General features: G+C 45.1%; 1 protein-coding gene across 1 annotated transcript; it reads right to left on the bottom strand.

Moving 5' to 3' along the window:
• Nucleotides 1–10128: 10128 nt before the first annotated feature.
• On the bottom strand, nucleotides 10129–22017 carry LOC149459534 (phosphoglycerate mutase 1-like). The gene is made up of 3 exons (XM_089680950.1): nucleotides 21814–22017; nucleotides 14540–14814; nucleotides 10129–10317 (listed from the first exon to the last, which is right to left on the bottom strand). Exons 1-3 carry the CDS (start codon nucleotides 22004–22006, stop codon nucleotides 10129–10131), a joined length of 657 nt encoding a protein of 218 aa, XP_089537076.1. The 5' UTR covers nucleotides 22007–22017.
• Between the last annotated feature and the right edge of the window lie 2709 nt (nucleotides 22018–24726).

Raw genomic sequence — 24726 nt, 5'->3', positions numbered from 1 at the left:
GGAACATATTTCATGTGTTTTAATTGATGAATAAACGTTTAAAAGGATAAAGCTCTATGAGGAATATGGCCGATACAAAGATGCTCATCAGGAGGGAGCTCACTTTGGAGTCTTCATTCAGCAAGCCCATATGGGACCAAAAGTTCAGATAGACCGTAACATTGTATACTGTGAGGTCACACTGCGTGAGGTGAGCAGATATATGGTGGAGGATGTCTCTGCATGGGAATTGATGACAGATACACATATTTTTTGTTATTAAAGGAGGGTTCACTGAATGAACACTTTATTGATTGAACTTGATTTTTTGAATGAGTTTTATTTGACTCATACTTAATATATTCTTTATTTCTAATTTTTTTGTGTGGTTTTTTATATGTGTATATTTTATATATATATATATATATATATATATATATATATATTTTTTTTTTTTTTTTATTTCCATATTAATATTTTTTCTACTATTTTTCTTCGAATATATATTTATTTCTTCACTTTGCTTTTTGGTTATATAATGGTTTGTACCACTGTTTCATATAGCGCAGAATTTTTTCACTTCACACTATGATTGTATAATTTACCTCACTGCACCATGGGTTCTGTGCACAAGCAGCTACAGCATTTATTTGTTTTTGTTTTTTTTAATGTCACCATAGTTAGCGCTTGAGTTATTCAATTTATTTTACATTTTTGTAATGCCTCATGGAGGTACTGCTTTGCACTAGGTTGCATATACTCCTGACCCCCTACACTCTGTACTTTACTCATTCTTGACCCCTGCATGTATGTTGCTTACTCCTGACCCCTACACTCTGTATGTTACCCATTACTGACTCCTGTTTATTATGTTTACTCCTACACTTTGTACATGATCTACTTCTGACCCCTGTACTCTTTATATTACTCTGTATGTTACCCACTCCTGACTCCTGCTTCTGTATATTACCTCCTGGGGTACTGATTAGCACATACTCTTGACCTCTACTCTGTGTACATTATAACTCCTGATCCCTACACTCTTTATATTACATAGCCATGCACTCATGTTTGCCCTGGGTGCTGGATGACCTTGTCCCGACTAGGAATAGGATCATTTAGAATGGTTCATCTTGTCATCTCACCTTGACATTCATAGGAAGTCCATTGTCATAATTATTTCTATTTATAAAAGTGCCTTTTCATGTGCAATAAAAACATTTTCCCGATATCTCCAGGAATTATTGATATATATAGTAAATTTGTTTTTTTTTGCATTGGAAATTCCAGCAATCTGTTTATTTTTTGTTGCGCTATGTTTTCTATGAAAGTTGTATTGAGGTCATTGCACAAGTAGTACATAAAAAAAAGAACAATTACCAAAAGAAAGATTGCATACAAGTGATAAAGCAGCATACAATGGACATGGTACAAAGTCATAGCACATCATACATAGAGATACTGGGCAGACCTCATAGGCATCTATTACTGAAACTATAGGTGAGGCACATATTAGCGGGAATGAACTCCGCCCTTTGGTGGTGATGTAAGCTCTGCATGGACATCCAAGGTAAGTCATATTGATTAAGAGACGGCTGGAATTAAGGGCAGAAGGTCGGCTGAGACATCAGAACCAAAGTAAAACTGAAGGTAGGAAGGATAAAAAAAAAATTAAAAAGAGGGGGGGGGTTGTGGGGGGGGGGGGGGGTAGAAGGGGGAAAAGAATGAAAAGGGAGGGAAAGTTGAGTTATTGGGTAGTAAGGAGGGAGAAGGAAGCAAGTGTACAGGAAATGGGGAAAGATCTCAGCAATGTCACCCTGTCCACTGCCCTCACCTCATACTCATCCCCTCTAAATAGGCAATCACAGGGCACTCTTGAGTACAGCTATGCATGTAGATTTGTAGTCCGGAAGGATTAGGACCAAAGTGATATTGCACCTTTTTTTTTTCTGATATATGGGTCTCTTTTAACCCATTTGATTTTCACTTCAGCATCACATTTCCTTTCCCACTTTGCAGAAACATTTATCATTTATCACGACTCGACTACTGCAACTCCCTCCTCACTGGCCTGCCTCGCCGCTGGCTATCCCCGCTTCAGTCGATCCTGAATACAGCTGCCAGACTCATTCACCTTTCCAACCGCTCCATTTCCACCACCCCCCTCTGCCAATACCTCCACTGGCATCCACCCAGTGTCCTCCACCCCCCTCTGCCAATCCCTCCACTGGCTTCCAATTGCCGGATCAAATTCAAAATCCTAACACTGACGTACAAAGCTGTCCACCATACTGCCCCGAACTACATCACTGACCTAATATCCAAGTACCACCCAGCACGCACACTCCGCTCCTCACAAGACCTCCTTCTCTCTAGTTCCCTGGTCTCCTCCTCCCATGACCGCCTCCAGGACTTCTCCAGGGTGTCACCCATCCTCTGGAACTCCCTGCCCCAACCCATCAGATTATCACCTACTCTCCTCTCCTTTAGGTGCACCCTGAAAACCCATCTCTTCAGGGAAGCCTACCCCACCCCCTGCTAACTTGCCGACGACCTCCACTCTTCCTACCACTCCATCCCCCCTACAGCTATCTCCTCCTGTGCCACCATCCCCTCCCTCCTAGATTGTAAGCTCCAAGGAGCAGGGCCCTCGATCCCCTCATGTTTTGCATTGTATTGGTATTGTTCTGTCACATGTTCTGTCCCCCTTTGTAATGTACAGCGCTGAGCTAACTATCGGCGCTTTATAAATACTGTATAATAATAATAATCATCAAAATGTAGCATAAATTTATTTCTAAAATTGACTGTCTTGTGTGTCGCGGAGAGATACAACAATTCAGACAAGGCTTCTTTTTCTGTAGAGATTAATTTGCACTCAATAGTCAGAATAGAAGATGAGTCTCAGATGAATTCAGAGCAGATGTACGCTCCGGTTTGCCCTGGAGATGACAAGGGACATTTCTGTATTATAAATATATGTGTGCGGAGAAAATAAAACTGTATTGTGACTCAAAATGTCTCACTGATATATTGTTATACTACTTTATATATCTCTACATCTGTCCACCTGCTGTGGCTGAACTGAAGAAGACTCTCCTCCATGGCTCTTCTATCGGCATTGATCTCTGTTGGGGTTATCAGGAGCAAAACCTGGGAAGAGGCTGAAACAATAAAATAACCAAATAGTCTCCAACAAACAGGAAGACTCGATGGGCCACTCGGTCTTTTCCTGCCATCACTTTTCTATGTTTCTATGTTAATAATCTGTGCTGGAGAGGCAGCCCTCAGGACGGCGCACTGTATCACATAGTATGGAGCTTCCCGCATATTAAAAGCTACTGGAATGCAGTATTCAGGCTCATGTCTATTATCACTGCATTCATAGGCCTAACCTGGCCATGACTCTCCTAAGTATGGATTTATTTATTAATTTCAGGTACTTATATAGCGCCATCAATGTACGCAGCTCTTTATATATATATTGTACATTCACATCAGTCCCTAACCTTCAAGGGGCGTACAATCCAGGGGTGGACTGACAACTCATGGGGCCCCTGGGCAATAGGGGATCATGGGGCCCCTGTGTCCTTGCCCAAACTCAAAAAAGCCTATGAAAAAGGTACCAGGGTCATCTCATAGGGCCCCCTACTGACCCCAGGTCCTCGGGCAGTGCCCTAGTTTCCAAATGGTCAGTCCACCCCTGGTACAATCTAAGGTCCCTAACTTACAGTCATACATACACATACTAGGGACAATGCAGACAGGAGCCAACTAACCTACCAGCATGTCTTTGGAGTGTGGGAGGAAACCAGAGTACCTGGAGGAAACCCACATAGGCACAACATGCAAACTCCAGGTAATTGGTGCCGTGGTTGGGATTTGAACTAATGACCCTGTTATTGCCAGGCAGAAGTGCTAACCATTTAGTCACTGTGCTGCCTGTGGATTTGAGCAGTCCCCCGTCTGAGTTCAGACCAGTGAGTATGCATATTCTCTTTAGGGCCAAATTGAATATTCTTAGACAGGAGCCAATAAACCTACCAGCATGTCTTTGGAGTGTAAGAGGAAACCCACACAGGCACAGGGAGAACATGCAAACTCCAGGCAGTTGGTGCCATAGTTGGGATTTGAACCAATGACCCTGTTACTCCCATGCAGAAGTGCTAACCATTTAGCCACTGTGCTGCCCATGGATGTGACCAGTCTCCTGTCTGAGTTCAGACCCATGAACATGCATATACTCTTTAGGACCTGATTGAATATGCTTAGACAGGAGCCAATTTACCTACCAGCATGTCTTTGGAACGTGTGAGGAAACCTGGAGAAAACCCACACAGGCACAACATGCAAACTCCAGGCAGGTGGTGTCATGGTTGGGATTTGAACCAATGACCCGAGTACTGCCAGGTGGAAGTGATAACCATTTAGCCACTGTGCTTCCCATGAATGTGAATAGTCTCCCTTCTGAGTTCAGACCCGTGAGTATGCATATTCTCTTTAGGGCCAGATTGAATATTCTTAGAAAGTGGAAAGGAAATCTATCTCCTAATGTTTCTGAAGAATTACAACAACTTGGGCATTTATGACACCCCCCTTACTAGAATCCATAATGCACTTATTAACCTTCTTATGCTAAGGGGTCCTCTTAATGTGGTGAATTTGTGCTGACATAAATATCCATGCTTGGGTAGGAGGAGTGAAGAAGAGTCACAAGTTTCTCATGGTGTTGGGACACTTATTTTTATCAATATTTGGACTTTTTTGATTTGCTTTAATTCGAGACAAGTATTTAGTTTTTGCTTTGATTTTTCACTGTTGTGTGAAGTACCTTACTTTGTATTTATTTTATGGTTTACAAGCATTCATTGTACACTTGTCCATGGCTCACACCAGTGCGTTTTTTGAGTGCTTTTTGCAGAAACGCACTACAATCTATTTACCATGCTTTCCTATCGGACTTGTTCACATTTATGCTTTTATGAGCTGATGCATTTTTGGAAAGGGTCAGGAACTTTTTTAAATGCAAAAAGCAGAATTTTTGCTACAATAGAGTTTAATGGAGAAGCTGCATTTTGCGTTTTTTTTTTCTGCCTAGCAACCAAAAATTTTCCACTTTAACAAAAAAAAAAATGCTGAATAAAACACAAGACGCAAAATGCAGTAAAAATGTGGCAAAAATGTGCATGTAAAAAAGCATGAAAAAACGGATCAAAAGCAGAAAGCATAGGTGTGAACCAAGCCTTAAAGGGGCAGTTACACCATTTATTTCTTAGCTGATTGTTGAGTTGAGGTATTGAAGTGAATAGGGCAGGCGCCTCCATTCTTTCTTTATTCACATTACTACTTAATATGCTTCTACAATATGACACGTACATAGGGGGAGATTTACTACAGCTGAAGAGTGAAAAACCTGGTGCACCTCTGCATAGAAAGCAATCACCTTCTGTGTTTTTTTAAAGCCTAATTGAACAAGCTGAAGTGAGAAACTGGACACCAGCAGAGCTCCACCAGATTTTGCACTCTCTTCAAGTTTACAAAATGGGGAGACAAAGACAACATACCGTGACCATACCAAAAGACACTAAAAAAATGTATATTTGTTGTATACACTATCGAGGACTTTCCTACCATTCTGTAAGCTAATGGACCTTCAGAGTGCCACATCCAAAATATTAAAACAAAAGGATATTGAATGAGAAAGAGAGAGTCCCCGCCCACTCCTATTAATCAGACTTTAAAGGCACATCAAGAGACAATAATATATAAAACAAAGATAAGTTTATTGTGAATACATCCTATTATTACTAAAACACAATATACACATACAAAACACATAAATGAACACTCAAAAGAAGTGATCCAGTAGTGCATAAATATAGAAGTGAAAAAATAGTGAACATAAAAAGTGGAATTTGAGTGTGTTGTCCAGAGAAAGTCTGAAAGCTGCTTCTTATCCACCAAGAAATTCTTCCAAATCTTCAAATTAATCACCACGTGAAGACAAAAAATGTTGTTTACCCTATTTGGTATACACTCATCAGCAAATATTGTCCCCCACTCTAAAGAGGCTCAATCAATATCTCCTGGTGTGCTTACAGATTAATCAGTACCAGTATCAATCATCTCCTCCAAACTTTACATTTACCTATCCACAAAAGGTTGACAATGATTTGTTAATAATGAGAATCCAAAAATAGAGGCACTCAGAGTAACACACGAGCCTGCCCCTCCTTTAAATATTCCACACTTGGACCAAATGACCATATAAGAGAAAATGAGAAAAGCCCCAATAGTGCAAACAAGGCATTTGCCTAGGGCGGCATTTTTCAGGGGGGGCAGTGCTGCCCTCCAAAAGAAGGGATGGAAGAAGGGACCAGTGAGATCTGAGAGAGGCTGCAGGCTGCTTGATGGTGTACGCAGAGCCTGACTCTTGTTCCCAGGGATGTCTGGAGCTGTGAAGGTGAGTGTCTTCTCTCTTGCCAGGGTGCGGGAAGGTTGCCATTGTATGGGGGGCGGTAGTAGTGGAAGGCTCTCTAGGGTGTGTGGGGGGGAAATATTGGTGTCAGGGTCTCTCCATGGGGGGGGGGGATTTTTGTGTTGCTTAGGGCAGCACAAACCCTAAATACAGCACAGACAAAACACAATAATTTATTGTCCCAATATACACATATAGTTACTTACAATCAGATCCTTCACATCCTATAGGAGTGTGCATACAGATACAGGCTAGCTGAGGCATCAGTCCAGTAGAGGGCAGTTGTGAAGGATTTGATTTTGAGTAACTGTATGTCTTTATTGTGTTTTAGTAATAATAGGATGTATTCACAATAAACGTAACTTTGTTTTATATATTATTGTCTCGTGATGTGTCTATAAAGTCCGTTTAATAGGAATTGGACCCCCCTTTGTACATGTGAACCCCCCAATCCAGGCTCCCCAATTTTGTGACACCCCACTTTTGTTCACAGCAGCCTTACTGGAGCCACTGTAACTTATCTCAATCTCATTGATCTACTGATTTTTTTAAATCTAGGCCTAACTTATACTTGTTCAAAATACATTTATTATCATCTGAATATTATTTTTTGTTAAAAAATATTGTAACTGTATTGGAATATTTACACTCACTGGCCACTTTATTATGAATGCCTTGCTAGTGCCATGACAATATCCCCCACACCATGACACCACCACCACCAGCAGCCTGAACTGGTGATACAAGGCAGGATGGATCCATGCTTTCATGTTGTCTATGCCAAATTCTGACCTACCATCTGAATGTTGCAGAAACCAGAAGAATGCAACTCACTGGATATTTTCTCTTTTTCAGACCATTCTCTGTAAACCCTAGAGATGGTTGTGTGTGAAAATCCCAGTAGATCAGCAGTTTTTTAAATACTCAGACCAACCCGTCTGGCACCAACAACCATGCCACGTTCAAAGTCACTTAAACCTTCTTTCTTCCCCAGTCTGATGCTCGGTTTGAACTTCAGCAAGTCGTCTTCACCACATCGAGATTCCAAAATGCATTGAGTTGCTGCCATGTGATTGGCTGATTAGCAATTTGTGTTACCAAGCAATTGAACAAGTGGGCCTAATAAAGTGGGCGGTGAGTGTATGTTAAAAATACTTTCTTTTCCTAGGGTGAGGAGATACTAAGCAGACGGGCCATTCCTGAAGGAAACGGACATGTGCTTGGTCTGCTACACTCATTTACAAGCTCTGTATTGACCTGGTCCATAGAAAAATAGTGTTGGTAATGTTTGCAAAGTATCTCTCAAATAAAGTTCCAATTTTCCTTTATTTGGTTGTTAGAATGTCTCAATTTCTGCTCCTCTTTAAAACTTGAAATGTACTTTGACTGCTTGAGAAACTACTTTCTTTGCATGATTTTAGGTGTAGATTTAGATAAAGGTCCCTTTATCTGAGTGCTGGGATAACAAACTCTGAATCATGTGATTACTGTGATCAGCCAATCACAGTGATCAGTAGTATGATGAGCCACTCAAGTGCTGTTTCTCCTTTTGTGAAAATTAAAAAAAAAAAAAGGTATTTTTGGAAAAAAATAATAAAATATGAACTAGATTAGGGCTTGATCTAGATTAGTGAATGTCAGTGTAAATGTCAGGTAGTGTCAGTGCTGGTGTCAGTGTCAGTGGGTGTCAGTGTGAGTGTCAGTTAGTGATAATGTTAGTGTCAATCAGTGTCAGGGGTATCAGCTGGTGTCAGTGTAATGTCAGTGTAAGTGCCAATTAGTGGCAGTGTTAGGGTCAGTGTGTTTAAAATAGGAAGAAAAGGTTTTCCTTTTAGTGTCAGTGCCATTGTTAGTGTCAGCATCAGTGTGTCTAGGCAGGAGGGAAAATAATGCGTAGTGCAGCCATCAACAACATTCCTGATCACCACCATTGGGGGGGGTTACACACACTTCTTGTGACTGCATCTGCTGGGAGTGTGTGTAAAAAACCCCAACACCACCTCTGTACTACCTATGATAGTGGCAGTGCCTTTGCAGCATAAGGGGGAGTGGTTGGGGACAGTAGAAATGTGGCTCAGCTTTGTGTTTTACTGCCCCCCACCTCCTGCTGCTCGGCTACATCCTCGCCCACATATTTCCACAGCACAGAAGGTACAGTACTCTTCCTAGGAAAGGCAGCAAGCGGCCGACAATGTCTGGATCACAATGCCTGCTTCACCCTCCTGGGTGCTGAAAATGAAAAAATAGTCCCCTCTCTGCACCTGCTACCTGAGCCCCTCTTCTGAACTTATGGGGTACAGGAATATGGAATGTAAATCCTGGCAATCCTTATAGCCTGATTTATCTGTTTAAAACTGTTGCACCACACAGATTAGGCAATAAAGCTGCGCGGACCCCCTTGCTGAGATGATGGGGCTCAGACCCGGTATAGGAGAACCAGTTGTACTGCCTTATCCATGGCCCTGACTACAGTCATTTGTGAGTGTTCCTTCTGCCTCTAAATGGAATAAAGATGCCACTTATAAGATGTTTAAAATAAGTGCAATCCATATCACCTTGTATATATACAGTATGTACACGGCTCCAAAAAATGAAAGGAAAACGTTTTAATCAGAGTCTAGCATCAAGTCAATTAAACTTCTAGGATATGGATCTGGTCAGGTAGGTAGCAGAGGGGGTTGTTCATCAGTTTCAGCTGCTTGGTGTTTATGAGATTAACAACAGGTACACTGGATGGGCAACAATGAGACGACCCCCATAACAGGATTAGTTTTTCAGGTGGAGGCCACAGACATTTTTCCCCTACTCATCTTCTTCTGACTGTTTTTCACTAGTTTTGCATTTGGCTAGGGTCAGTGTCACTACTGGTAGCATGAGGCCATACCTGGACCCTACAGAGGTTGCACAGGCAGTCCAAATCCTCCAGGATGGCACATCAATACGTATCATTGCCAGAAGGTTTGCTGTGTCTCCCAGCACAGTCTCAAGAGCATGGAGGAGATTCCAGGAGACAGGCAGTTACTGTAGGTGAGCTGGATAGGGCTGTAGAAGGTCCTTAACTCATCAGCAGGATCTGCTCCTTTGTGCAAGGAGGAACAGGATGAGCCCTGCCAGAGCCCTACAAAATGACCTCCAGCAGGCCACTGGTGTGAATGTCTCTGACCAAACAATCAGCAACAGACTTCATGAGGGTGGCCTGAGTGCCCGATGTCCTCTAGTGGGCCCTGTGCTCACTGCCCGGCACCATAGAGCTGGATTGGCAATTGCCATTGAACCCCAGAATTGGCAGGTCCACCACTGGCACCCTGTGATTTTCACAGATGAGAGCAGGTTCACCCTGAGCACATGTGACAGACATGAAAGGGTCTGGAGAAGCCGTGGAGAACGTTCTGCTGCCTGTAACATGGTTCAGTATGACCGTTTTGGTGGTGGGTCAGTGATGTCGCACAAACATCCTCTCCGGAGGTCTTAGTCAGCCAAATCTCTGACTTTCGGAGACGCTCGGGGAAATCCCTGAGCGAAGCGATTTTGTGGATTTGTCTAAAACAACCGAAGCTCATCTCCCGCTTTGATCTTCAATAAAAGACGCTTCACAGACAGGCGTCCACTTGCTCAGCCAATTTAAAACCCGACTTGGAGCTCCTCCCACTGGACCCGCCCGCGGTTTGGCATTACGTACTTTCCAGGTGCTTGACGATCCCTCTAAGGCTGTTGCCATGGGCGACAATGAGGACCCTCTTCCCTTCTTTAATCTTCGGAACGATCTCGTCGTTCCAGAATGGCAGGGCTCTGGCAATGGTGTCCTTCAGGCTTTCGCAGCTCGGGAGCTGGTCTTCCGTCAGGTCGCTGTAACGGCGATCCTGGAGAGAAGAAAAAGGAAAAAAAGGAAAAAAAAAAAAAAAAATCGACAAGGTGAACAAACACAGCAGAGTACAAAGCTGGTAAAATATTCAGGAAATTCTTTAATAATTTATTAACAACCAATAACACTACAGGAGAACAGACTTTCCAAGCACATGCAAATCACGCAATTAATCCGGAGTCGCTGGACCGCAGGAATTCGATATCGCGCATTTTAAAAAGGCAAAAGACGAAGTGGCCGCTTCTGACACGAAAAACACAACCATGTTGCTTAAAATGCATAACCTGCAACAGTGCACAGAAATGACAATTCTGGAGAGAAACTGAAATGGACAGTTTAAAAAAATAATTATATATATATACAGTTGTGTTCAAAATAATCGCAGTGTGTTGAAAAAAGTGAATAAAGCTGAAAATCCTTCTAATAGCTTTTATTTCCATCCACACAAATGCATTGGGAACACGACACATTCTATTCCAAATCACAACATGAAGAAAAATACATCAAATTTGTGTTGTTCCTCTAAAAAAATGGAAGAAAAGTGAATATTAGACGGTTCAAAAAAAAAAAAAAAAATGGCAGTGTTTGTATTCTTCTTTACAAACTCCAACATTCACTATATAAACTGAGAAATGTTTGAAGATTTTGCTTTCCTTTGAATGACTTCATGAATATTTGGTTGTAGTCGCACTGTTTCTGAGAACTGCTGTACATCTGTGTTGCATGGAGTCCCCCAACTTCTGGCCCCTGTGATCAGGTATTCCAGCCCAGGATGATTGGACCACATTCCACAGTTCTTCTCTATTTCTTGGTTTTGCCTCAGAAATGGCATTTTTGATGTCACCCCACAAGTTTTCTATTGGATGAAGATCCGGGGATTGGGCTGGCCACTCCATAACGTCCATCTTGTTGGTCTGGAACCAAGATGTTGCACGTTTACTGGTGTGTTTGGGGTCGTTGTCTTGTTGGAACACCCATTTCAAGGACATTTCCTCTTCAGCGTAAGGCAGCATCACCTCTTCAAGTATTCTGATGTATTCAAACTGATCCATGATCCCTGGTATGCGATAAATAGGCCCAACACCGTAGTATGAGAAACATCCCCATATCATGATGCTTGCACCACCATGCTTCACGGTCTTCACAGTGTACTGTGGCTTGAATTCAGTGTTTGGGGGTCGTCTGACAAACTGTCTCCGCCCACTAGACCCAAAAAGAACAATCTTACTTCCATCAGTCCACAAAATGTTGCGCCATTTCTCTTTAGGCCGGTCAATGTGCTCTTTGGCAGATTGTAACCTCTTCAGCACGTCTTTTTCCCAACAGTGGGACTTTGCGGGGACTTCTTGCAGATAGCTTGGCTTCACATAGGCGTCTTCTAATTGTAACAGTCCTCACAGGGAACGTCACACCTTCTTTCATCTTCCTGGAGCCGATTGTTGGCCGAGTCCTCACAGGGAACGTCACACCTTCTTTCATCTTCCTGGAGCCGATTGTTGGCTGAGTCCGCGCCATTTTGGCTATTCTTCTATCCATTCCAATGGTAGTTTTTCGCTTTCTTCCGCGTCTTTCAGGTTTTGGTTGCCATTTTAAAGCATTTGTGATCATTTTAGCTGAGCAGCCGATCATTTTCTGCACTTCTTTATATGTTTTCCCCTCCAATCAACTTTTTAATCAAGGTACGCTGTTCTTCTGAACAATGTCTGGAACGACCCATTTTCCTCAGAATTTCAGAGAGAAATGCACTGTAACCAGCATGTACAACATTTGCTGCCTTCCTTCCTTAAATAAGGGCAATAATTGCCACCTGTTTGTCAAAGAATGAATGACCTCACTAATAGAACTCCACACGGCTATTATTTTGAACACGCCCCTTTCAATGAGTGATTCAATGACACAGAATCAGCAGCATGCATGTCATGACTGTTGGGTCTGTTGGATTTCTATGACTCTACTACACCTGCTAGGAAATTATTTGCCATGTAGAGATATCATTTCCACCAAAAACAGTGAGTGATCCGGTTAGTGATGTCTGACTGCTATTATTTTGAACACAACTGTATGAATGATTGTATTATATTCGACTTTTTAATTAATATGATGAATTTAATTGAATATGAATTTATTTTCAGCCAATAGGCTGCTTTCACACGGAGCAGTTTTTGCAGCGCTTTTGCGCAAGATACAAAAAAAGCTAAAGAAAAACACATCCCTTTAAATTCAATGGATGTCTTCACACGGGTCCATTGCGCTTCCCTTGCGGTGTTAAAAATTCAGCTTGCCGCACATTTAGCGAGAAAAAAAAAAAAAAACGCACCTCCCCATTCAGGCCTGGTTCACACCAATGCATTTTTTTGGGCTTTTTGCAGAAATGTGCTACAGTCCATTTAAAGTGGGCTTCCACTCATGCTGGCAGCTCAGAATAAAGGCGGCAAGGAGCAGAAATTACACACTGCAAAGCTCAGAGAGGAGAGTTCTGAGAGTTGATTGGAGATAAGAGTCACATAGCTCACAGTAACAGCTGAGGCTGTCAATCACAGGCTGTGTGCTGGAGTTCCTTCCCATGTCACCATTTTCTCTTGGTGTCAGGAAAACTTGTAAGAAGTGACTCACACAGAGGAAGGAGGCAGGAACTTAAAGCGGAATTCCACTCACCCTGTCAAAAAAATAAAAGTCAGCAGCTACAAAAACTGTAACTTCTGACTTTTAAAAAACAGCCACTTACCTGTCCCTCGGTCCTGTGGTGTGTCCCTGTAGCCCGTCCTGGATTCCAGGCACCGGCATCTTCAGTGTGGGCACCTGGCTGTGATAGTTTGCGGCTTCACAGCCGGGTGCCCACTGCGCATGCACGAGTAGCGCTGCGCTTCATGAATGGTCCCCGTAGTCTTCTGGGACCTTTCACGTCTCCCAAAAGACTACAGGGAGGGAGGGAGGACACCTTCCGTTTCCAATCACCTAGATCAGGGGTAGGCAACCTGTGACTCTCCAGCTGTTGTGGAACTACATTTCCCATGAGGCATTGCAACATTACAAAACTGACAGTTACAGCTACGACTTGCAGAGGCATCATGGAACTTGTAGTCCTGCGGCTCTCAGGTTGCCTACCCCTGGCCTAGGTGATCAGACCGAAAGTGGGAACGGGTACCTGTCAAATTCGGGTACCCGCCCCCCCCAAAGGTGCCAATCCTTAATGGGGCACGGGGGAGCAGTCCTTAAAGCGGAACTTCCCCTTTTAGGTGGAGCTCCGCTTTGACATGGTTCTCCATGGTTCACATCTATGCTTTTTTGAGCCAGTGCGTTTTTAGAAAGGGTCAGGGACTTAAACGCAAAAATGTTGCATTTTTGGTTCAACAGACTTCAATGAAGATGCTGCAGAAATTGCATGTAGTGCGTGTGGTTATCACGCGTTTTGTGTTTTTGATCTGCCCAGCAACAAAATTGGCCATAAAAAACCCCAAAACATTAAAAAAAACAAAAACAAAAAAACCCCACACAAAACACAGTAAAAAAAGCATCAAACACGTGTGCAAAAAATGCAACGTACACTGCGTTTTACAATGCAATGTACACTGCATCGGTGTGAACCAGGCATTGAAAACGTATAAAAAAATGCATTGAAAATGTATAAATATGCATTGAAATCGTATAAAAAAAATGCATCGAAAACGCACACATCTTGCGTTTTCAATCTGCCCAACAAACTGGCCAAAAAAACCCCAAAACGCCAAACATTCAAAAAATGCGTCAAATACGCGTGGGGGAAAAAAACAAACAAAACAAAAAAAAACGCACTGCAAAACACCAAATCTATTGGTGTGAAACAGGCCTGAAATGCACGTGTTGCATTTTTTATGCGTTTTGCATTTTTAACCTGCCCAGCAACAAGTTGGCCACAAAAAAAAAAAAAAAAAAAAGAAAAGAAAGAAAAACCCCAAAATGCATAAAAAAATGCACCAAAAACGAACAAAACGTAAACTGCATTGGTGTCAACCAGGCTCAAAATGCACTTAAAAGCTATAAAAAAAAAAGAAAAAAGTGTTGCATTTTGATGCGTTTTTTTTTTTTTTAGTTGCGTGACCTATGAGAAACGCACCCTAAAACGTGGTAAAATGACGGGCAAAATTGCGAGTTTTCAGCGCTCATTACTGGTATCCTTTTTCTTATCGGCAAAATGGCGATCACGCGATTTGCTCACCACATCTGCGGTGGAGGGCGATTACCTTGGTGATGACGGGGTAATAACTATGATCCAGGTCCATGGTGGGAGGAGGAATATCGAAAGATCGCCTCCAGATCTTCACCTGCGCCTCTCCGTGTTTGGCGGCCGTCTCCGCCTTGTTCAGGCCTGTCAGCCCGCCATAGTGCCTCTCGTTCAGCCTCCAGGTCCTGATGACCGGCGTCCACATCTGGTCGGTGGCGTCCATCGCCAGCCATAGGGTGCGAATGGCCCTCTTCAGGACAGACGTGTAGCAAATGTCAAACTGGTAGCCGGCATCTGCGGGGCAGAAAAAGGGGAACATTTTAAGGAAAGGTCCATCTAACACGGGGGGTGGGCGCTCGGGCAGTGATGAGACTACAAATCCCATCATGGCCCTGGCACTTGGTGCCATGCCTGTTGGGAGTCATTCAATGCCCCATGGGACTTGTAGTTCCACAACAGCGGGAGTGCCGAGGATGCTTAGCCCCGATGGAAGACATACACCACCGCTGGATGGATATCAGACCTTCATACTATTCATTTATACAGGGCTGACTGACTAAACTCAGCATACGGACCATCCACTTCCGTCCTCCATGGGAGGTCCTACTATACAATGTCAGGTAATAAAGTGTTCCTGAACCCCCAACTGTACAATCAGGCTGTAGATGCAGGAAAGCATGCTTGTTATACTCACTGTTGAGCCTGAGGGGTTAATCCTCTGCATTGTGTAAAAAGGCTGTCTTCTCTGTTCCTCCCCTTCTTCCAGTGCCCCCCCCTCATCTTCTGATAAGACATATCATGTGGAGTCACTGTGCACATGCTCAGTTTGGTGTGTATTGCTAGAGGTTTTTTTTTTTTTTTTACCTTGGCAGAGCGCATGTGATCAGCACAGGGCCAATCAGCACTGTCCAGACAGAGGTCAGGGCATCTGCATCCTCCTAGGAGCAGAAAGAAAACTCCTCCTGCAAGCTTTAACCAGTGCTCTGCTGGACACTGATAGAAGTCACAAGACTGCTCCAACTCCTGATGAGAAAAGGTATTTAGCAGTTTATATTTACTAAAATAATTGCATTTCCATATTCTTTGGACTGGGGGAGAGCCGACACAGCGAACGCCGGGTCCGGGGAGAGCCGACACAGCGAACGCCGGGTCCGGGGAGAGCCGACACAGCGAACGCCGGGTCCGGGGAGAGCCGACACAGCGAACGCCGGGTCCGGGGAGAGCCGACACAGCGAACGCCGGGTCCGGGGAGAGCCGACACAGCGAACGCCGGGTCCGGGGAGAGCCGACACAGCGAACGCCGGGTCCGGGGAGAGCCGACACAGCGAACGCCGGGTCCGGGGAGAGCGGATATAGGGAATGCAAAGCGCCGTAACATGTCTAACATACACTGTAATCCATTATGAACGGCACCCCAACGCAGCAAGTCACACCTGGGGTTGCAGCATGCAGTAGTTGCGCTGTGGTTGGAATAAAGGGGCGATGACCGATTTTAACGCATTACAAAGATGTACATACGCCCCAACAGACTAATCAGCACCCTGGACATTGTCAGAAAGGTGTTCCCATTCTTACATTTTCTACAACTAAAAAGTAAAAATACACACAGAAAAATCGCACAGAAGTCATGTGACTGACTGCGAAGGGTGCAAGGGCCAAAATCCCATTCTGCCATCGGCAATGTCACATTTAGGGGACGTTTTCTCTCACATTTCTGGTTACCCGACATTCATCCCTGGAAGGTGTTTTCGACTGTTGTAGGGCAAAGGCTCAAAAAACAGCCACAGAACAAGACAAAGGTCAAACATTCTCCGCCAACCATGTAGATGGCACTTCCCATTCTCATTATATAGACCAGGAGTATAAAAGGCACTCAGCTGTGTTCTTTTAGGAGCTTCTACTGGAAGATGGTTCATCAGAAACCTCAAATATAACAACAACATGGTGGGAGAACCGCCAAATGCCAAATGTCCCATCCAGGCCACCAACATCAGCGGGCATTTATGGGGTCTAGGTGCACCAGTCTGTTTATTCCATTGTCTAGGTAATGAAGTCAGTATTCCTGAGGTTTATGTATGCCGGTCGGCATTTCCAGGGTCTAGATGGGGCAATCATTATTTCTGGGGTCTAGGTATAGCAATCTGCATTTCCAGGATCCAATTGTTTTAGGTCTGGGTATAGCATTTCCAAGGTCTATGCATGGCACTTGGTATTTCTAGGGTCTAGGTACGCCACTCGCCGTCCCCGGGTCTGGGTACGCCACTCGCCGTCCCGGGGTCTGGGTACGCCACTCGCCGTCCCGGGGTCTGGGTACGCCACTCGCCGTCCCGGGGTCTGGGTACGCCACTCGCCGTACCGGGGTCTGGGTACGCCACTCGCCGTCCCGGGGTCTGGGTACGCCACTCGCCGTCCCGGGGTCTGGGTACGCCACTCGCCGTCCCGGGGTCTGGGTACGCCACTCGCCGTCCCGGGGTCTAGGTACGCCAGTCAGTAATTCTGCAGTCTAGGGACGGCAGTTGTTATCTCTGGTGTATAAGTTTGGTATTTCTTGGGTCTAGGTATGGCAGCTGGCATTTCTGGGGCCTAGGTACAGCATTTGCAGGGTCTAGGTATGGCAGTCAGTACTTCTGCGGTCTAGGGATGGCAGTTGGTATCTTTGGGGTCTAGGGATGGCATCTCCAGTGTCTCGGTATGCCAGTTGTCACTTCTGGGGTCTAGGTATGGTATTTCCTGGGAGTAGGTGTGTCATTTGGCATTTCTGGGTCTAGGTATACCAGTTGGTACCTTTGGCTTTAAGGTATGCCAGTTTGTATTTCTGGAGTCAAGTTATAGCATTTCCATGGTCTAGGTATGGCAGTTGGTACTTCTGGGGTCTAGGTACAGCATTCCTGGGGTCAAGGTATGGCCGCTGTTATTTTTTGGTGCCCTAGGTATGCCAGCTGGTATTTCTAGGGACTAGGTGTGGTAGTCGGTATTTCAGGTGCTTAGATAGGGCATTTTTGGGGCCTAAATAGGCCAGCTGTTATTTCTGGAGTCTAGATAAGGCAGTCAGTATTTCCAGGGTCTAGGTATGCCAGTCGGCATTTCTGGGGCCTAGGTACGACAATCTTTATTTCTGGGGTCGAAGTATGGCGTCTCTGGAGTCTGGGTATACCAGCTGGCATTTTTGTTATTTCTGGGGTCCAGGTATGCCAGTCAGTATTTTGGGGCCTAGATAGGTTAGCTGATATTTCTGGGGCCTAGGCACAGCAGTCAGTATTTCTAGTGTCTAGGTATGCCAGTTGGCATTTCTAGGTCCTGGGTATGACCATTGTTATTTCTTGGGTCTAAGTATGGCATCTTCAGGGTCTGGGTATACCAACTGGCATTTCTGGGGCCTCGGTACGACAATCGCCATTTCTGGGTCCTAGGTACGGCAAGCCATTTCTGGGTCCTAGGTACGGCAAGCCATTTCTGGGTCCTAGGTATGACATATGTTATATCTGGGGTCTAGGTATAGCAGTTGGCATTTCTGTGGCCTAGGTACAATAATTTCTGGATTCTGGGTACGACAACTGTTATTTCTGAGGTCTAAGTATGGCATCTCCAGGGTCTGGGTATACCAGTTGGTATTTCTGGGTCCTAGGTACAATTGTTTTTTCTGCGGGTCTATGGAAGGCATCTCCGGGGTCTGAGCATACCAGTTGGTATTTCTGGGTCTTGGGTATGACAATCTTTACTTCTGGGGTCTAGGTACGGCAGCTGGCATTTCTGGGGCCTAGGTACAATAATTTCTGGATTCTAGGTACAACAACTGTTATTTCTGGGGTCTAAGTATGGCATCTCCAGGATCTGGGTATACCAGTTGGTATTGCTGGGTCCTAAGTATGACAATCTATTTCTGGGGCCTAGGTACGGCAGTTGGCATTTCCGGGGCCTAGGTACGGCAGTTGGCATTTCCGGGGCCCGGGTACAGCATTTCCAGGATCTGGGTACGGCAATCTGTTCACACATTAGAACACGATGCTGCTCCAGCTGCCCCCAGACACATATACGATACTCGGTGATTCATTCTGAATCTAGAAGGTCGCTGGAAATTCTAGTGAGCAAGACGTGGAAATGACTCACTCCTTTCCGGGATGACAATAGACACTCATAACGTGAAGAAATTGGAGAGAAACGACTCCTGATGCAATTTCAGAAGGGGGGGGGGGGGAGGAGGGGAGGGCTGTAAATAAAAGCGACAAAACGACCTTCAACTGGGCCAAGAAAAGACAATTATCCCCCCCTCCTGAGGCCCAGAACACCATCTACTGAAACCGAATATTGATTCGGCATCTCAGGAGCCTCAGAGCAGAAAGTGGAGAGAAACAGCAATCTACGATCGTCCTAATCCAACCACCACCAGATATCGGTCTAAGGGCCACATGACATCGATGTGCCATGGCAACAGGCGTTCCGGGAGCCGACACACTGCCGTGACGTTCATTCTGAATAGCACCGGATGCAGTAAAGCGACTCGTATACTGCAATGCTGCAAAAACGTGGTGAAATGTCCAATTTTTGGGTCGTTTTGGTGCGCTGGAAGACGACGGATTTGCAACGGTGTAGTCTGGGCTCGTGGAAATACATTCGCTTTCTTGCATAGATATTCATAGGGCGGTCAGATCCTCGGGGGGGTGAAGGGGGGTTGTTGATCAGATCCTCGGGGGCAGGGGTCGGGGGATCAGATCTTGATGCTGCGATGCTCTGCTTCATGGCAGGAATTCTATCACCTTTAACATTCGGCGGGCGCTACCACCTGCTGAACGCGACCTATTCAAGTGAATGGGGACCTCACCGCAACTGCACTGCGACCACACGAAATGCAATGGACATGGTAGTCCAGCATTTAGGAGGTGATACGACACCTCCTCACCGCCTGTCAAATGCTCTCTGAAGAGCGATCCAAACGCAGATCGCTCTTCAGAGAGCACCGCAATTGCAAACGAAGCCAAAATCTAGTTGTATCATTCATTGTTAGTGCAAATTACAACGGGGACCGATGTGGAGATAATGATCTCATATTAAAGGGGAATTCTCCCCCCCCCCCCCCGGGGATAATAATCTCATATTAAAGAAGAACTCTCCCCCCCATCCAGGGATAATGATCTCATATTAAAGAAGAACTCTCCCCCCCATCCGGGGATAATGATCTCATATTAAAGAAGAACTCTCCCCCCCCATCCGGGGATAATGATCTCATATTAAAGAAGAACTCTCCCCCCCCATCCGGGGATAATGATCTCATATTAAAGGGGAACTCTCCCCCACCCAGGGATAATGATCTCATATTAAAGGGGAACTCCCCCCACCCATGGATATCCTCTCATCTATTTTGCTGGGTTATCTACAAAAAAAAAAAAAAAGTGAATCCGGCGTTGCCCTGCTGTGGTCCAATGCTGCACGCCACGTCCCACGCTGCCACCTTCATTTCTGACGCCAACAGTAATTGGCTTTCACTTCCAGGTTCAGGCAGCCCGCTCGATGATGAACCACCAGGTCCGCCCTCCTCCTCCGGCTGCTGTGTACAAGTCAATACCTCCAGGGATATAGAATATGCGTATCCCAGGGGGACCCAACCAGCCGAGCGTGTCATTCTCACCTGGTGGGGGTGGGGTAAATTAAAAGGTGAAAAAAAAAAAAATCTTTTGCATATTGCAGAGGAGGGGAGGATTGTGGAGGAAATAAAACGGTTTAAGATGAGTGAAGGTCGGCTTTATTGTTTGTTGGTTTTGGGATTATAGGACATTGCAGAGCGTTGTTCTATGAGGTGCTGCCATGACTACGTCATCACCACACACATCGCCTGCACCCACCATACAGAGTATAGGAAGAGAGAACATATACAAACACAATCTAAAAAAATTAATTATATATATATATATATATATATATATATATATATATATATATATATTTTTTTTTTTTTTTTTTTTTTTCTTTTTTTAAAATATTTATTTTTTGATTATATATACACACACATTTAAGTATAGATTTCTCTCTTTATTACACATTTTTTATGTCATTCTATTTTTTTTATAAAAATGTTTTTTTGAGAGAATATATATATATTTATATATATTAAAAAAAAAATAAAAAAAAAATATATAATTTTTTTTTTTTTTTTCTTTTTTTAAATATTTATTCTTTGATTATATATACACACATTTAAGTATAGGATTTCTCTATTACACATTTTTTATATCTTTCTATTTTTTTTTATAAAAATGTTTTTGGAGATTATATATATACACATACATATATATATATATATATATATATATACACACATATACACACACACACATACATATATATATATACACACACACAGTTCGGTCCATATATATTTGGACACAGACACAAATTTAGTTTTTTTTCCAGGTATTGACCCTCAAATTAAACCCAAGAGTGCGCACTGTCAGCTGATATCCATTATATAACTCTAGCTTGAATATGTTTTGGTAAATATCTGAAAAAAACTAAAATTGTGCCTGTGTCCACATATATATGGACCTAACTGTATATGTGTACACACGTTTTATATATATATCTCACCAAAATATAACATATATAGTATTATAATAATATATGCCTCTAAAAGTGTGTGTATAATAAATATATATGTGTTTGTGTCTGTCTGTGTGTGTGTATAATAAAAAAAAAATATATATATATATTTTTTTTTTATTATACACACACACAGACAGACACACACACATATATATTTATTATACACACACTTTTAGAGGCATATATTATTATAATACTATATATGTTATATTTTGGTGAGATATATATATACAGTATATATATATACACATACATACACACACACACATATTTTTTTCTTTTAAACTATTAGTATTTTTTTATATATAATTTTTCTTTTATTTTATCACTTTGTTTTTAATTACACTTTGTATGTTATGGTGTAATGTAAAATATATTATTAGTATTATTTCTATAAATATTTTACTTTTTTTAATGGAAATATAATTTAGATATTAAAAAATATATATATTTTTTGTTATTACATATATGCACATTTACGTTTTTTAGATTCAATTTTTGTCATATATATGCTTATAGGACTATATTATACTATATAAATATATATTAAATTGGATTTTTTTCAGTATATTTTTCATTGTACTATATATATATATATCAGCTGACACTATTTGTACACCACATATACACATTAATGAATGTATTATTTGATACCCTCTTATACACGATGGGGAGATCAATCACCCCTCCCCCCCTCACCTCTCAGAGCCTGTCCGCCCCTCTTGGCCTCCTCCATCCCGGTGTCGCTGAGGTCGGCATCGAACCACCCACAGAAGCGGTTCTCCTGGTTCCAGGTGCTCTCCCCATGGCGGATCAGCACGATCTTATAAGCTGCCATCTCTTCTCTCCTGGCCGGGATGTCACACTGCAGAAGACAGCGGGCTCCGCGCATGCGCTGACAGACCCCGAGGAGAGGGCGTGGAAACGAGGGGGCGTAAGGCACTCACTCAGCCCTCCCCGTCTTGGACGGCTAACGAGCATGCGCAAAGCGCTTTGACAGGATTTCTTTCTTTTTATCGCAAACGGTAACAGGCTTCTCGGTAATCTGGCAATGATTTGCAGATACGTGTGTTTTAAAAAGTGAACTGCAATGTTACCAACTAATTCTGTCATCTAATTCAACCGCGAAACTCCATCTCCCTATTAGGCTATGAAGCATTTCAAGGCCGGTGAATTGGCAAAGATGCCCTTTTCAAACATGGCCGCGGACTGCATCCTCCAGATGTCTTAACCCTGCCCCCTGGGCGCTGGTGCACGTAGCGCACGTGTCAGGACGAGGGCGACGTGACCTTCACAGGGAGCGGGGTGCGAGCGCCTGCTGGTGGGGGGAAGTGTACAGTGCAGCTTTGTGTGTGAGGTGACTGAGGTGTGAGGGGCCCTTGGGAGTCACCTCGCCCTGTGTGAGGGGCCCCTAGCTGTGTTCCAATGTGAAATCAGTAGAGTGTGTTACAATAAAGTGCACCAATGAGAGCCCATCCTAAACACAACACTTCAACCCTTTCATTGTCTTTATTTTCAGAGGATGTTAGTGCAACTGATGATCAATCGTGCATTCTCAGTGTAGAATTCACCCCGATCCGTGACGGCGCTCACACCGCGATCCGTGACGGTGCTCACACCCCTCGTACCACAGCGCTCACATCCAGATCCGTGATAGCGCTCACATCCAGATCCGTGATAGCGCTCACATCCAGATCCGTGACGGTGCTCACACCCCTCGTACCACAGCGCTCACATCCAGATCCGTGATAGCGCTCACACCCGTCGTACCACAGCGCACACACCCTTCATATCACAGCGCACACACCCGTCGTACCACAGCGCACACACCCGTCGTACCACAGCGCACACACCCGTCGTACCACAGCGCACACACCCTTCATATCACAACGCACACATCCAGATCCATGAGGGCGCTCACACCCCGATCCGTGACGGCGCTCACACCCCGATCCGTGACGGCGCTCACACCCTTCATATCACAACGCACACATCGAGATCCGTGACAGCGCTCACACCCTTCATATCACAGCACTCACATCCAGATCCGTGACAGCGCTCACACCCTTCATACCACAGCGCTCACATCCAGATCCGTGACAGCGCTCAATCTCCGGCGTACCAAAGCGCTCACATCCAGATCCGTGACAGCGCTCACACCTGTTGTACCACAGAGCTCACATCCATATCCGTGACAGCGCTCACACCCGTCGTACCACAGAGCTCACATCGTACCACACCCAGGGTGCTGGTGAAACTGAAAGGACGAGGTTGTGCGGAGTAAATCGATATCAAACATGGCAGGCCTACGATAAACTGATAGACCCTCACACCCCCCCAACTACCGCCCGCCACTGACATACCCTCACCTCCTCCAACTACCAACCCCTGCCCCCCACTGATAGACCCTCACCCCCCTCCAACTACCGCCCCCTGCCCCCCACTGACAGACCCTCACACCCCCAACTACTGCCCCCCACTGACAGACCCTCACACACCCCCAACTACCGCCTCCTGCCCCCCACTGACAGACCCTCACACACCCCCAACTACCGCCTCCTGCCCCCCACTGACAGACCCTCACACCCCCCCCAACTACCGCCCCCTGTCCCCCACTGACAGACCCTCACACCCCCAACTACTGCCCCCCACTGACAGACCCTCACACACCCCCAACTACCGCCTCCTGCCCCCCACTGACAGACCCTCACCCCCCCAACTACCGCCTCCTGCCCCCCACTGACAGACCCTCACCCCCCCCAACTACCACCCCCTGCCCCCCACTGACAGACCCTCACCCCCCCCCCCAACTACCACCCCCTGCCCCCCACTGACAGACCCTCACACCCCCCCAACTACCACCTCCTGCCCCCCACTGACAGACCCTCACCCCCCCAACTACCGCCTCCTGCCCCCCACTGACAGACCCTCACCCCCCCAACTACCGCCTCCTGCCCCCCACTGACAGACCCTCACCCCCCCAACTGCCCCCCACTGACAGACCCTCACCCCCCTCCAACTACCACCCCCTGCCCCCCACTGATAGACTCTCACCCACCTACCACCTCCTGCCCCCCACCACTGACAGAAACCCCCAACTACCGCCACCTGCCCCCCACCACTGATAGACACCCCCAACTACCACCACCTGCCCCCCACCAATGACAGACCCCCCCAACTACCACCACCTGCCCCCACCAATGACAGACCCCCCCCAACTACCGCCACCTGCCCCCCACCAGACAAAACTCCCCCCAACTACCGCCCCCCATTGATAGACCCTTCCCAAATAATGCTCCCCACTAATGGACTTTCCCACCCCCAACAATAGCCCCACCCCCACTGACGGACACACACACTAACTCCCCCCGGCTGTCCTCCCCACCAATCCCCGGGATGTTGTGGAACCTTATGAAGTGTACCCCTCCCCCGGGTTCCTTTTCCCGGCGCATGCGCTTGGTGACGACGTCACCGGACCCGCCTTGTGGAGCCGCATGCGGGAGCCGCGGAGGTAAGCAGAGGGGCGGAGTCTGGGTGTTCCGTGGCTGAGGATCGTTACCATAGAGATTGTCTTTAGTATGGAGCTGAGTGTCCCGACTGTGAGAAAGTGGG

The sequence above is a fragment of the Staurois parvus genome, unplaced genomic scaffold (genome assembly GCF_062004578.1).
Source record: "Staurois parvus isolate SC_StPar_1 unplaced genomic scaffold, SC_StPar_1.0 ptg000254l, whole genome shotgun sequence".
In the NCBI taxonomy this organism is placed as follows: Eukaryota; Metazoa; Chordata; class Amphibia; order Anura; family Ranidae; genus Staurois; species Staurois parvus.
Note: the sequence above shows the minus strand (reverse complement) of the source record. Positions and strands in the feature narration are given on the sequence as shown.